General features: G+C 27.9%; 1 protein-coding gene across 2 annotated transcripts; it reads left to right on the forward strand.

Moving 5' to 3' along the window:
* The first annotated feature begins 2,709 nt into the window (after positions 1-2,709).
* Positions 2,710-13,569, forward strand: LOC111028260 (probable multidrug resistance-associated protein lethal(2)03659). Of its 2 annotated transcripts, none has more exons than XM_022306826.1 (26): positions 2,710-2,862; positions 5,141-5,227; positions 5,724-5,834; positions 5,903-6,037; positions 6,562-6,772; positions 7,194-7,416; positions 7,487-7,643; positions 7,710-7,848; positions 8,655-8,765; positions 8,844-9,116; positions 9,183-9,347; positions 9,419-9,540; positions 9,619-9,716; positions 9,798-9,883; positions 9,970-10,358; positions 10,425-10,702; positions 10,780-10,859; positions 10,975-11,125; positions 11,221-11,327; positions 11,385-11,508; positions 11,567-11,737; positions 12,088-12,215; positions 12,303-12,548; positions 12,671-12,843; positions 12,941-13,181; positions 13,255-13,569. In XM_022306826.1, exons 2-26 carry the CDS (start codon positions 5,148-5,150, stop codon positions 13,288-13,290), a joined length of 4,035 nt encoding a protein of 1,344 aa, XP_022162518.1. In that variant the 5' UTR covers positions 2,710-2,862; positions 5,141-5,147; the 3' UTR covers positions 13,291-13,569. The 2 variants fall into 2 exon arrangements, with proteins under 2 accessions (XP_022162518.1, XP_022162517.1); XM_022306825.1 differs by lacking the exon at positions 2,710-2,862 and adding an exon at positions 4,504-4,646.
* The last annotated feature ends 230 nt before the right edge of the window (positions 13,570-13,799 follow it).

Here is a 13,799-nt window from a genome sequence, read left to right on the forward strand (position 1 = left end):
TTCATACATGGCCATAACTTAACTTTTTATTAAATTAGTGTCTTAATTGTACACTGTTTTTTAACTGAAATTGTATAATTATTACAATATTTTATTATGTACATCTCCACGTATTCTATTCCTATTGCTTGTTTTAATAATATACTATATATATTAGATATTTGTAATGATTGTCATTCTTTATAACTAATGATTAACAAGAATCTCATCATCATATTCCTTATTATACATACCCTATATCATTCTGTATAAACAGTCACACTGTTATTTACATAATAATATGGACATCTGTGATTCTATATTGATATGTCTTTATGACTTTATCTAAATAAACCATTACATCGGTTTGGACGACAACCACCGACCTTCGGCCCTTTCTGGACAGCGACACTCCCTCGGCGTATGTCTACGAAGGTGGTTATGCGTATAATGGAGTATATTGTAATACTTATTATTTAGTACCTATGTAACATTTTGTGTCTTTAATTAAAAAATGTATTCTTTAAAGTATTTTTGATATATTGTGTTCTTTACTTCTTTATACATATTAAATTATAAGTGAATAAATATTAAACCTATTTCTTTCATCCTTTCGTTCATTGAAAATATTAGACAAGCCTGCAGTTGAACTAGTGTGAGTTAATTTATTATATAATTTAATCTTTATAATTTATAAATATACTTACATGTGTGTATATAATATACATTTATATATATATAAGAAGGTATTAAATTAGAATGCTTACGTATAATATATATAAATAATAAATCATAAATGAGCAAAAATAGATAAATACATATGTGTTGCGCACGCACCTGATTTTATATTACAACAAGTGGCTCCCAAACTTGTGGATCGTAACGAAAAAAAAAAAATTATATATACATAAAAAGTAAAGAATAATAAAAAAATATTAAAATAATATAATAATCTAATAACCTAATCTAACGAAACCTAATCACACGGACACAGTTCTTAAATTAAAAAATAGGCTATACAGTAAACATATCTTAACGGAGAATTGAAACCAATCAATCTTATCAATACTTCTATCGCAAACATAATGGACATTACAAGAATACAATTTTATAAACCTAGGTAAAACATTTTCCTGTCTAATTTCTGAAGATATTACACGTGTATGAAAATATATTTTAGAGTAGCTAATATAAACGTTTGGTCTGACCAGGAGAAAATAAAGTTTTTACCTCTTTATTTAAAAGACCCTGCTGTAACTTTCTTTGATAATAATGAGTCAAATTTAATAAATGACACAAAATATTATGTTTTAGAAAGCATACTAGAAAGTGAAATTAAACTCACAAGTTAGGAATAGGAAGCAGAACCTTTATCTAACAGAATAAATCCTACAATGCCCGAAACATAACTAATGCATACAATTAAGAAGGGCTTAAAACCAAATATAATTAGAAACATAGGCATTAAGGATAATAATTATCTTAAGCAACTAAAATATAATTTAAGAAAATTTGAATTGATTAAATTTATGATAACAGGAGAAACAACTCAGTCTCAAACCGATATGGAAAGTTCAATTATGTATTACCAAATAAATAAGATTACGAAAACATTCAATGAATAACAAATTCTAATGAATATAATGAAAAATTAAATAAAAGATTAGAAAATTTGTTAGAAACTGAAATTCAAACACGAACGAAAACAAATTTTTCTAACCCTAGTATTTAAACTTTTAGTTTGGCCGAAAAGGGAAAGGTACAATTTTGGTCGAAAAGATTCTAGCGCTTATATATAATAATATTTTAATTTGTAATTAGGCTTAAATAATTAGAATAGGTACCTACTTCTTAAAATTACACAATATTTTTTATTTAATTACATACACTATAATATTATCAATAAATAAATTCATTTACATACGAATAATTATTATACGTGAATACGTAATAAACAATATGTAATTAAAAAAAAACTAATGTACAAATTACTTGCACTGTTTATGCATAATAACAGTTATCTAACGTACTGTTATGTATACTGGGTGATCAATTAAAGGTGTAATATTAATGAGCAAAAATGACTGAACACGTAATTTATTGAAGTTCCTAATTTATTTTTATTTAGTTTGGAGGCATATAGGCATTAAAGCAATACTTAAATAATTTTATGCATTTATACCCTTGTAAATACTACATTTTTATCAAATATCTCATCTTATATATGTTGTACGTACTAAAATTTATTTTACCCCAAATATCAGAGTAAAACAATTGTGAGTAATTAAAAAAAATATTGAACATAAAAATTGAAGTTACAAAATAAAACACGAATCAAAGAAACTTAAATTTTTATATATTTTTTAATTTAGTGCGTATAATAGTATACATAATATTATTATATTATATTAATCTATATACTCCTCAAGTCGTCAAATCAATCACCCGTTATAACATCATATTATCGCTGCGACCTATGCAACCTAGCTATAATAGCTATGGGTACCTATTAGTTAGTACCTACTGTGTTCTATCATTTTTACTCACAACCGGTGCTTTTAAATTAAAATGAAATGTTAAACAAATTATTTGGTTATTTTTGTGATTTTGAGTAACAATATTTTTTACTGTGACTGGAAACCAAATTTTTTTACTATTATTATTGTGAAGTTAAAATATTTAAAAAATGTCATCTATTAAAATTGTTTTGAAATGTGTATTCATAAATATATTATGTTTAGCTTCAGGGCAAGATTTTTTTTAACGTTAGAAGTAACTTTTTTTATATTATAAATATCTTGTAATTTGTATACAAACAATTTACCTGTGTACCAATACAATCTGAACAAATAATACATCATTTTCATAAATTTATCACATATGGTACGTATATTCTATGTTTTTATAATTTTCATTTAATTTGTTATTAACTTATAAGTTTTATTAGGTGTATTGTGTATATAAAATTAATTGCCCACCAACACACATAGTTTATAATTTATTACACTCAGAATACTGTATAGATTGAAAAAAGAAAAATGATTTACAACAAAATTAATCAGTAACCTATTTGCGTGAACTTTTCACTAATCATAAAATTAATAAAATTAATCTATGAAATTTTACTATTTTGGGCATTATTGATAAAATATTTGAAGTCTAAAACTCTAAAAGTTATTAGATAGTACCTACTTTGAAAGAATATTTAATATTTCTCATTAGTTTCATCAAAACCATTCGAGTGCTATAGATGTGTATTATTATAATATGCGTCCACCATAACACACTTATGTCACTCTTTCGGTATAATATATACTTATGTGTTTTTGCTTTTAAAAATTCATCAGCACCTGCAATAAAAACTTTATTGCGATGTAATTTATGATAACAAATCTATAAACCACTGGAAAATAAATCTTAAATGTACATTATTTAAAAAAAAAAATTTTCTAGTCATAATATTATGGTTTGTTGTACAGTTGTAAGTGTCTACTGTCTACAGGGGTCGCTGTACCCTGTAACGGATAGGTTGAATTTAAACTTAATGATATAAAATCATTGTTTACGGAAAATAATTCTTACAGTGAAGGCAGACTTAGCCTATAATATTACTAAGTATATTTTGTGATATTATTGGTACCTATTAAAGTAATTTATTTTACTATTAGACATTAGTGAAACAATAATACAATAGGTTGAATTAATTATTGCCAAAAAAAAAATTTTATTTGAAAATGTCATTGTGTTTATTATGTACTTCAAAAGTATTGAGTTCCTACCCTCGAATAATATTTTTAAATTATGACAAAATAATTAAAATTATTTTATCACACTTAGTGCTAAAAGGATTAAGTGTAAGTAAATTAATGAGAATTCAGGAAATTTATCAAAAAAAGCGTAAGAAATTGTGGTCTTAACAAAACGATTTAATCGTTTAAAGGTGTTTAAATCATCACCTTAAATCGCATAATATTCATACTTATATACACTACAATATTAATACGCCAACATCCATTGCCAAGTAGTCTGAGACTTTTCCAATTTTCCATTGTATAAAGGCAATTTAAATTTAAAACGTGTTAAGAGTAATGATACACGTACACGATGTTTCGTCATAATTAGTTTATAATAGGTACCTATATGTTGAATATTTAAGCAATGTGACAAATATGATAATAATATACTAATATACAGGTAAGTCACGTAGGTAGTCAAAATCTGTTCTGTAAAAATGTCAACCTATTAGTTATTAATTATTTGAAAGTCAAACAGTACCAAGTACCTGTACCTGTAGGAACAGCAACCAACGCCCAACGGGATAATCCAACTTCCAAGTGTGGCACAATAAATTTCAGAAATACTTTAGGAATTACTGACAAACATACTTTTTTGTCGTTTCAAATGATAGTTAACATAATAGAAATATCAACAAGAATATTTAATAGTTACATGATAATAAAATTCCTAATAAAAATAAAATGAGATAAAGTGATTCTTGTACAATAAATTAACAGCAGTATGACACTACACAGTACGTCATTGTTTTGTCTACATTGTGATATTACACACGTGCGTTTTCAAAAGTAAATATTTGATTCAAATATTTTGCTTTACTCGTTGGTGTTATTTTAAATAAAAATGTTGGCCTTTATTCAACAGAAAGAGAAGTATGTTAAGGGAGTATTATTTAAATATTTGTAAATAGTAATATTTAAAAGTCATTATTATTTTCATACCATCAAAGAAAAACTTTGTAACTATTACATTTTATAAATGCTGATAGAGAGTAAATTCATTTTAATACGTCTTAGATCGAGCTTTAAAAAACTTGATAAAATAGTTTATGAAATGGATTTAATACATTTTTGTGTAAACGTTACATCATATTATACCGACCCTCGTCATCGGACGTTTCATTAATTGTATAATAAAATGCTACATACTTATTAAAATCGTTTTCGCAGGAATAAAATATCGGGTTTAGTTAAAAAATACACTAGTGTTTATTATATATGTTTTACAAAAAAGCGTTTTTAACTTTTTTCCTTTGTTTATGGTCCAAGACGGTAATTTATAATGATAATATTACAATATTAGATTTTTGTCTGGGGTATTTCATATTAAATTAACTAACCAAATTGTTTTTTAAATATTGTTTTAGGTTAAAAATGGACGCGGCAGGCAATAAAGAAAAACGGCTACCAAATCCTAGAGCCAAAGCAAATATCTTCGAAATTCTGACATTTAGGTCCTAATTAATACTTTAATTCTGCAGTTGTGTTAGAATATAAGCTTATAATTAATAGGAACCGAAAAAAAAATGACGTTCTTCATTTCGTTTGTTCTCTCTCTGGCAACACGGACAAAACGAATTTACGTAAAATAATTTTATTTTTTTGGTTTTAAAGTAACTTCAGAATAAAATCACTTATTAAAAAAAACAAAAAAATATAATATTTTTTAAAATGTCATATCTTAAAAAGTATTTTAATCTATAACTATTAGTTATTACAATAGGTAATTTTACACTAAAATTACCCAAAAATCATGAAAAATTATTCTAAGTGAAAGCGTTTTATCCATGTTGCGCGTTGGTCTGAGAGAGAAAGAAATATTGAGTTGAAATCCTCAAGGCACTTTTTTTACTTTTTCAAAATATAATTTTGTCAAATCTAAATTAAATATAGCTCAAAAATAAAAATTTAATTTAATATTAATATTTGTACTAAATTTATATGATACAGCTGGATTTTAAATCTATTTAAAACTGGACAAAAGAGAGATTTGGAGAGCAATGATATTTACGATCCACTTAACGATGACAAGTCATCATTATTAGGATTCGAATTTGAAAAGTATATTTATAACATTAAATTATTTTTAGCTAACATTAACATGTTTCCTTAAAATTGTTCAATACAAGGAGATGGAAAAACGAGATCGCTAATGCAAAAAGTGCAAATCGGGAACCTAGTGTATCAAGAGTCTTAATCAGAATGTTTGGTGGAAGTTTTTTGTACTATGGGATGGTACAAATGTTCGTTGAAACCATGTTAAGGTAAATATATTTACTAAATCGTATAAAATATATAAAATATTCTTGTATTCGATTTCCCCTCGGATGTTCGTATCGTTTTAATCAAGCCATTGATATTGTTTTAAAAATAAACTACAATTTATTTTATGAAATAAAACCAGAGAACTCTTTCTGATGTAAGTACATTTATATTTATTTAAATAAATATTTTAAATATTCGTTACACATATCTATTTTATTAAAAAACATAGCAGAGAAAATTTCCCCTCTAATATAAGGTACATTATATAGAAGAACAATATGAGAGCTAAAGTCTTTCCCTTAACTTCTACCTTAATTGCCCCAAATTTCGAGTGCACCTTGTCATTGAGTCACTTCAATAGATCTGGTAATTATAATTCAATGACAAATTCTTATTTATAAAAAACAATTCTGAGGTTATTGTATAAAGTTTGAATATTCTTGATTATTGTAATAGAAATATCATATCAATCATCAGAGCTCATAATATGTGAGTAGAAATTATGAGAGTGAACTTTCTTTAGAATGACTCAACCTATACTCATCGGAGGACTGTTAGCATATTTCAACTCCAGCGGGTCCAACATCATAGACTCCAAACAAGCCTATATGTATGCTTCCGGTCTGCTGTTAAACATGTTAGCCAACATATTATTGTATCATTATTCGCAATTGGAAATGATACATCTTGGAATGAAAATCCGTGTTGCTTGTTGTTCAACAATATATAAAAAGGTAAATGCACTTACCAAAAATAAATTGGTATAGGCACCATCAAATTATATATTATCATATCTATAATTATTAAATATCATTCAGAACTTTTTGGCTTACATATAAACGACCACGATATTAAGTTATCAAAACATTAGTTTTGAGTTGACTTATAAAATAATCAACTGGCGTGTATATAGAGCACAAATAAAAGGCGACACAATAAGAAAAGATTTGCCTTCTGTAATGGTGAAAGTTTTTTTTTTATTTAGTTTTTCAAACAAACGGCACTTGGTGACTCGAAAATCAAGGATACTATGATTTCAAGTTAACAATGTTTTCGTTGTTATTGAGTATCACATGTTGCATATCATTAATAATTAATTACTCGTTATTGTTACCTATGCGGCTCTGCCTTATATTTTATTATACATACATATAGGCATTAACATTAAGTAAAACGTCTCTCTATGAAACCACAGTCGGTCAAGTAGTTAATTTGATATCAAATGACGTAAACCGATTCGATATAGCATTAAGATTTATGCAATTTTTATGGATCGGACCCCTGCAAACTATTCTGGTCACCTATTTTTTGTGGCAAGAAATAGGCGTGTCCTCAATAATTGGAGTAACTGTATTTCTCGCATTTGTTCCATTACAAGGTACGTACGAAACCAATTGTAATCTGCTGTATACTAATGCACTATTAAATAAAAACATTTTTATATTCAGGATGGTTGGGGAAGGTGACATCTGACTATCGATCAAAAACGGCCCCGAGGACTGACGAAAGAGTAAGACTAATGAACGAAATAATATCAGGCATACAAGTGATTAAGATGTACACATGGGAGAAACCTTTTGCATTGCTTGTACAATATGCAAGAAAGTGTGTGCTACGAAAACATTTTATAATATTGCTAAATTAAATATATATGAATTTATTTTGTTACAGGATGGAAATCAAACAGATCAAAGGATCATCGTGGATTAGAGTTTTTTTACAATCATTCAGAATATTTCATTTTAGATTAGCGTTGTTCATAAGCATTTTATCATATGTATTATTAGGAAATAACATCAACACTCAACAAGTACATATAAAAGTTTGAAACACTAATTGTAAACAGGCATAGAGCTAGAATTTTCGTCCTTGCAGGGTTGTGGAGTGGAGCAGCAACTTTTTTTTGTGATTTTCTTGATAACTCAGATAAATAATTTAATTTGATTTAACAAAACATTGCTATAGTAGTACACATTGAACTTTTTTAAATACTTTCAGTAGTTATTCTAAATTTTAAATAGACAATATGGCATGTCTGCATTTGTTAGTAATTCACAACGTTTTAAAAATACTACTAACATATAACATTCACATATGAATAGTACTCTCAATCAAATGTTACCTGATATACACCTTGTCACCGTATTGTTTTTGGTAGGAATGTAAACTAAAACTAAATATTTGATGATATATTACAAAGCGTATTAAATGATTTCAGTATAAAAAGAATTGATAAACAGTAACACGCCTAGACTAACTTAATATTATATAGATGTGGGAAATCTAAATGTTTAAATAATACCTAATATTATAAAAATATTAAAACTCAACATAATACCAAAAAAGAATTAATTTAAATTATCAATATTTAAAAAAAAGTACTTTGAGTGTAAATCAGAGATATATGATTGCTCATATAAAAATAACATGTGACGTTCTGTACCAAATTACATTATCAGTGGGAGATATGGCGAAGGGACAGGACCATTTTTATGGAAAGCTAAAGACAACCCTTTTTTTCCACACTTAGCGCCGTGTCTGATTATAAAATATACTTTTGATACAATACTAATATCCAAATTACTTAGTTTTATTTAATAAAACTTATTTCTATAGGTTTTTGTTATAATATCGTATTACAGTGTATTAATGACGACAATGACTGTATTTTTTCCTCAAGGTGTTTTAACACTAGCTGAGATGCTAGTGTCCATTAAACGCATTCAGGTATACAAAATCAATAGTTATCTTAGATTATAGAATTCAAATATACAGTAAATATTAAATATTTTTTTGTATAAAAAGTCATTTTTACTACAAGATGAAAAGGACAAGTTGAAATCAGAAACAACATCAACAAATGGCATAGAAATGTCAAACACGAATAACAAAAAACATACAGAAAATAAAACTGGAAATGAAGAAAATATTGACCAATCGTGTAATTTTGGAATCGACATTTTAAACGCCTCGGCTAAATGGATACTCAATCAACCCGATAACTCATTAAATAATATTAATTTAACCGTTAGACCGGGGCGGTTGGTTGCAATCATTGGGCCCGTAGGAGCCGGAAAAGTATACACGGGCTGCATGGAAAATAAGTAGAATAATAATACAAAGAAAACTTTACTTTCTATACAGAGTTCATTGGTCCAGTCGATTTTACGAGAATTGCCACTTTGCGAAGGAAGTATTTCTGTTCGAGGAACAGTATCATATGCTTCTCAAGAACCATGGTTGTTCAATGGTTCAGTTCAACAAAATATACTTTTTGGTTCCCCAATGGATCATAATCGTTACAATGAAGTAAAATTTTCAACAAATAAAGGAATGTCTTTATATTCAAAATCATAAATTTAATGTGAGTTATGAACTAGGTCATAGAAGCATGCGCATTGAAAACCGATTTTAAACAACTTCCTTACGGTGACAGATCTTTAGTTGGAGAAAGAGGAGTTTCTCTTAGTGGTGGTCAACGAGCGAGAGTAAATCTAGCAAGGTAAGTAGACAATTAGTTGCTTATGATAATTTCAATAATTTTTTATGATTTCTAGTTGATTTCATTTTATGATTTTAGAGCTATATACAAACAAGCCGATATTTATTTATTAGACGACCCTCTATCAGCTGTTGACACGCACGTTGGAAAACATTTATTTGATAAATGCATTAAAGGTACCTATAGAGATATTTTGATGGGCTTATAGAGTTGTCATTTGCATACGTATTTGATGACATTAAATATTTAATTCACAGGTTACCTCAAAGAGAAAACTTGTATTCTTATTACTCACCAAATACAATACTTGTCGAATGTTGATCAAATTGTTTTGATGGAAAATGTAAGTAGTAATATTGGTAACAGTCCTGGACTAAAATATGTTTCAATAAAAATTAAATAATATTTTATTATAATTTTTTTTCTTAGGCTAATATATTAGCTGAGGGATCGTATCCGGAACTTCAATCTTCTGGTTTAGACTTTACAAAATTACTTAGGTCATCAGAAGAAACAACCGCTGACGGTGAAATTGAAAAGACAAATGCTACTAATAAAAGTTTGGAACAACTCTCTGATTCATCTCCACAAGGCCCTATCGAAAGTGTTTCGTCACCGGTTGACGAGATTAAATTAAACGGAGCTCAAAAAGAACCAACTGAAGTCGCTGAAACTAGGTCTTCCGGAAAAGTTTCACTTAGAGTTTATTTGTCTTATATTTCTGCTGGAGGGGGTGTTTTTAAAATTTCATTTTTATTATTCGTTTGCATTTTCACTCAAATGCTTGGTACTGGTGGAGATTATTGGATAAGTTATTGGTAACTTTTGGTTTTCTTTTAATAGTCAGTTTTAATTAAATGTTTAAAAATACACATTTGTTTTAGGGTTAACCTTGAAGATCACGTTTTTCGTAATGCAGATATCAAATCTACGAATATCAGTATTTTAATTAGTTACTTATACTCCGACACACCTTTGATAATATCTCGTCAATTTTGTGTTATAATGTACTCTTTTCTAAATATAACTTTGATATTAGTTATTTTCATAAGATGTGCTATGTTCATATCAGTTCTAATGGGTACTTCTATGAATTTACATAACAATATGTTCAACGCTATTACAAGAGCCACAATGCACTTCTTCAATACAAATTCATCGGGTAATGAATTTATTGAATAAGTATTGAATAGAATTCATATAAGATCTAATATTAGGTAGTCAATATTAATTTTTCAGGTCGAATTCTTAACCGCTTTACTAAAGATATTGGTGCCATTGATGAAATACTACCAGTGCCTTTATTGGATTTTGTTCATGTAATTATAATTTATATTAAACTCATGTTTTCTTCACATTTCGTGTACAATAATTTTATTGTGAGTATAAATAACGCTTAATAAACCTTTTTTTGTATTTGTTTTGTTTTACCAGATATTATTACAACTTCTGGGAACTCTTTTTGTTGTTGGTATTGTTAACTTTTATCTTCTCATACCGACTTTCATCATAGGATTAATGTGTTTTTATACTGTTAATTTTTATTTATCGACATCGCGTAGTATCAAACGTTTGGAAGGTGTTTGTAAGTGCAGATTTATATACTCTCACTATGTATTGTATAACTTTTACGGAGTTTTAAACAACGAAGTATTTTGTTTTTTTTTTTTTAACATATAGGCCGAAGCCCCGTGTATGGATATTTGAATGCGTCACTTCAAGGATTGACCACTATCCGAGCGTTTGAAGCTGAAGACATTTTGTGTAAAGAATTTGATGGACACCAAGTAAAGAAAATATATTTATCGATATTAAAATGTTAATAATTCCTTTAAAATGTTTAGGACTTACATTCTTCGACATGGTATTTATTTATTACGTCCAGTGAAGCATTTGGATTTGCATTGGACATGATATGTTTCATTTATATATGTATTTTAACTTTAAGTTTCTTGGTAGTAAAAAATGGTAATGTATACTTGATTGTTGTGATATTCATTTTATTAATCATTTATTTAATTTTTAGATAATTTTGGGGGTGATGTTGGATTGGTCATAACTCAAGCAATTAGTTTGACGGGTGCTCTACAGTGGGGAATAAGACAATTAGCTGAATTAGATAATCAAATGACGTCTGTTGAGAGAGTACTTGAGTATACAAATGTTCCACAAGAAGCATCTCTTCACTCTTCCCCTGGTAATATAATCATAATATAAATATTTTATTACTATGTGATTAACACTATAAATGTTAAAAATTTAATATGTAAATTTGATAATATTCCATTATATACAATTCAAAGCTTGTAGCAACAGCTGATTAACTTGAATTAAGCAAATGAAAATAAGTATAACTTAAAATGAACAATTTTGGAATAGATATATGTAAATTGTGGGTATTTCTACATTGTATGTACCTATACAATGGGTCAATATGGTTAAAAAAGACTCAAATATTTTTTTAAATAATTACAATTTACGGTATAACTTTAGATTGATTTACTTAAAACAAGTAACGATATGGATATTTTCGTATTACTGTTTCAGATAAAAAACCACCAAAAGAATGGCCAGATAAAGGTCGAATTGTGTTTGAAAATTTCTATCTACGTTATAGTTTAGATGCGGAATATGTTTTAAAAAACCTCAATATTCAAATTCAAGGAATGGAAAAAGTAATAATAACCGATACGTATCATTATAGATATTATTTTATTTTCTTTGAAAATAATTAGTATTATGAAAATTGTTTTTTGAACTAGATTGGAATTGTAGGTCGAACTGGTGCAGGTAAATCGTCGCTGATAGGAGCATTATTTAGACTTGCTCTCAATGAGGGAAATATCACCATTGATGGTATAGAAATACACGAATTGGGATTACACGATTTACGTTCCAAAATTTCAATAATTCCACAAGAACCAGTTTTGTTTTCGGGATCAATGCGTAAAAACTTAGATCCTTTGGACGAATACCCGGATCATGCTCTTTGGAATGCTTTAGAAGAAGTATATTATGTCGTTTATAATTTCCAAATACTGCAGTTGATTTATATATTTACGTCATTACTATTACAAAGTAATAAAAAGAGTTTCATGAGTAATATTTTGTGCATTTATTACTGTTTAAGGTGGAACTTAAAACCGCCGTCGAGGATTTGCCCGACGGTCTCAACTCAAAAATGTCTGAAGGTGGGTCTAACTTCAGCGTTGGTCAAAGGCAATTAGTGTGTTTGGCCAGAGCTATTGTGCGTAGTAATAAGCTCCTCGTGCTGGACGAAGCTACTGCCAATGTGGATTCACAGTAATTATTGATACAAATCATATAGGATCGAGCCTAATAATAATGTTCTCGTTATATTCATAAAACTGTGTGTGGTGGTTTGTTTTTTAATTTTCAGGACTGATGCGTTGATTCAAAATACGATTAGAAATAAATTTCGGTCTTGTACAGTGTTAACGATCGCTCACCGACTGAACACAGTTATGGATTCTGACAGGGTGCTAGTTATGGATGCCGGAACAATGGTCGAATTCGACCACCCTTATAACTTGTTGCAAAATAAAGATGGGTTTTTGTACAAAATGGTAGAACAAACTGGAAGCGAAACGTCTGAATTGTTACATAATTTAGCAGTTGAGGTACAACCTGAACCTTTGTATGTTGTGTTTAATCGTATTAATTAAACATAACTGTGTTTTACGATTTTTCTAGAGCTTTAAGAACATTACCAGGAACAAATCGAATTGACCACATGAGTCATGAATGTTAACCTGCAGATTATTTTATACAAAAATCACACTAATGATTGTCAGTTATAATTAATTATTGTTTTTTTTTACTTGATACATTTACGACAACACTGACTGTTAGTTGTTCATATATGATCATAACTTTTTATCAAATTAGTGTCTTAATCGTACATTGTTTTTTAACTTAATATGTATAGTTATTACGATTTTATTATGTACATCTCCACGTATTCTTTTCATATTGCTTGTTTCAATAATATACGATACATTTATTATATTATTAGTTTTTTTTACTAGGATGTTAGTGATTTTTTTTCATTAGTGATAAGCGTGAGAAGACATTGCTTGCAGGTAGTGCATTCCTTTTTTAATTTTTACTATTAATTATCTACCTCTGCTATTTTTGCCATCATTTAAAATGTTTTCCTATGAAAATGTTTGTCGTTATTTCACTAACAATTTTTTTTTAACAAATTATACTGTATTTTGTAAATTTTCTATTTTTCT

Source organism: Myzus persicae, unplaced genomic scaffold, assembly GCF_001856785.1.
Source record: "Myzus persicae strain clone G006 unplaced genomic scaffold, MPER_G0061.0, whole genome shotgun sequence".
Lineage (NCBI taxonomy): Eukaryota > Metazoa > Arthropoda > Insecta > Hemiptera > Aphididae > Myzus > Myzus persicae.

Bases quoted from the DNA above. Each gene is read 5' to 3' on its own strand.
- LOC111028260 (XM_022306825.1), top strand. From the start codon at position 4,618: ATGTTGGCCTTTATTCAACAGAAAGAGAA. The intron at 6,773-7,193 runs GTAAATGCACTT...ACATACATATAG, and splicing joins GTTCAACAATATATAAAAAG to GCATTAACATTAAGTAAAAC. The intron at 11,328-11,384 runs GTAAAGAAAATA...TAAAATGTTTAG, and splicing joins AAGAATTTGATGGACACCAA to GACTTACATTCTTCGACATG.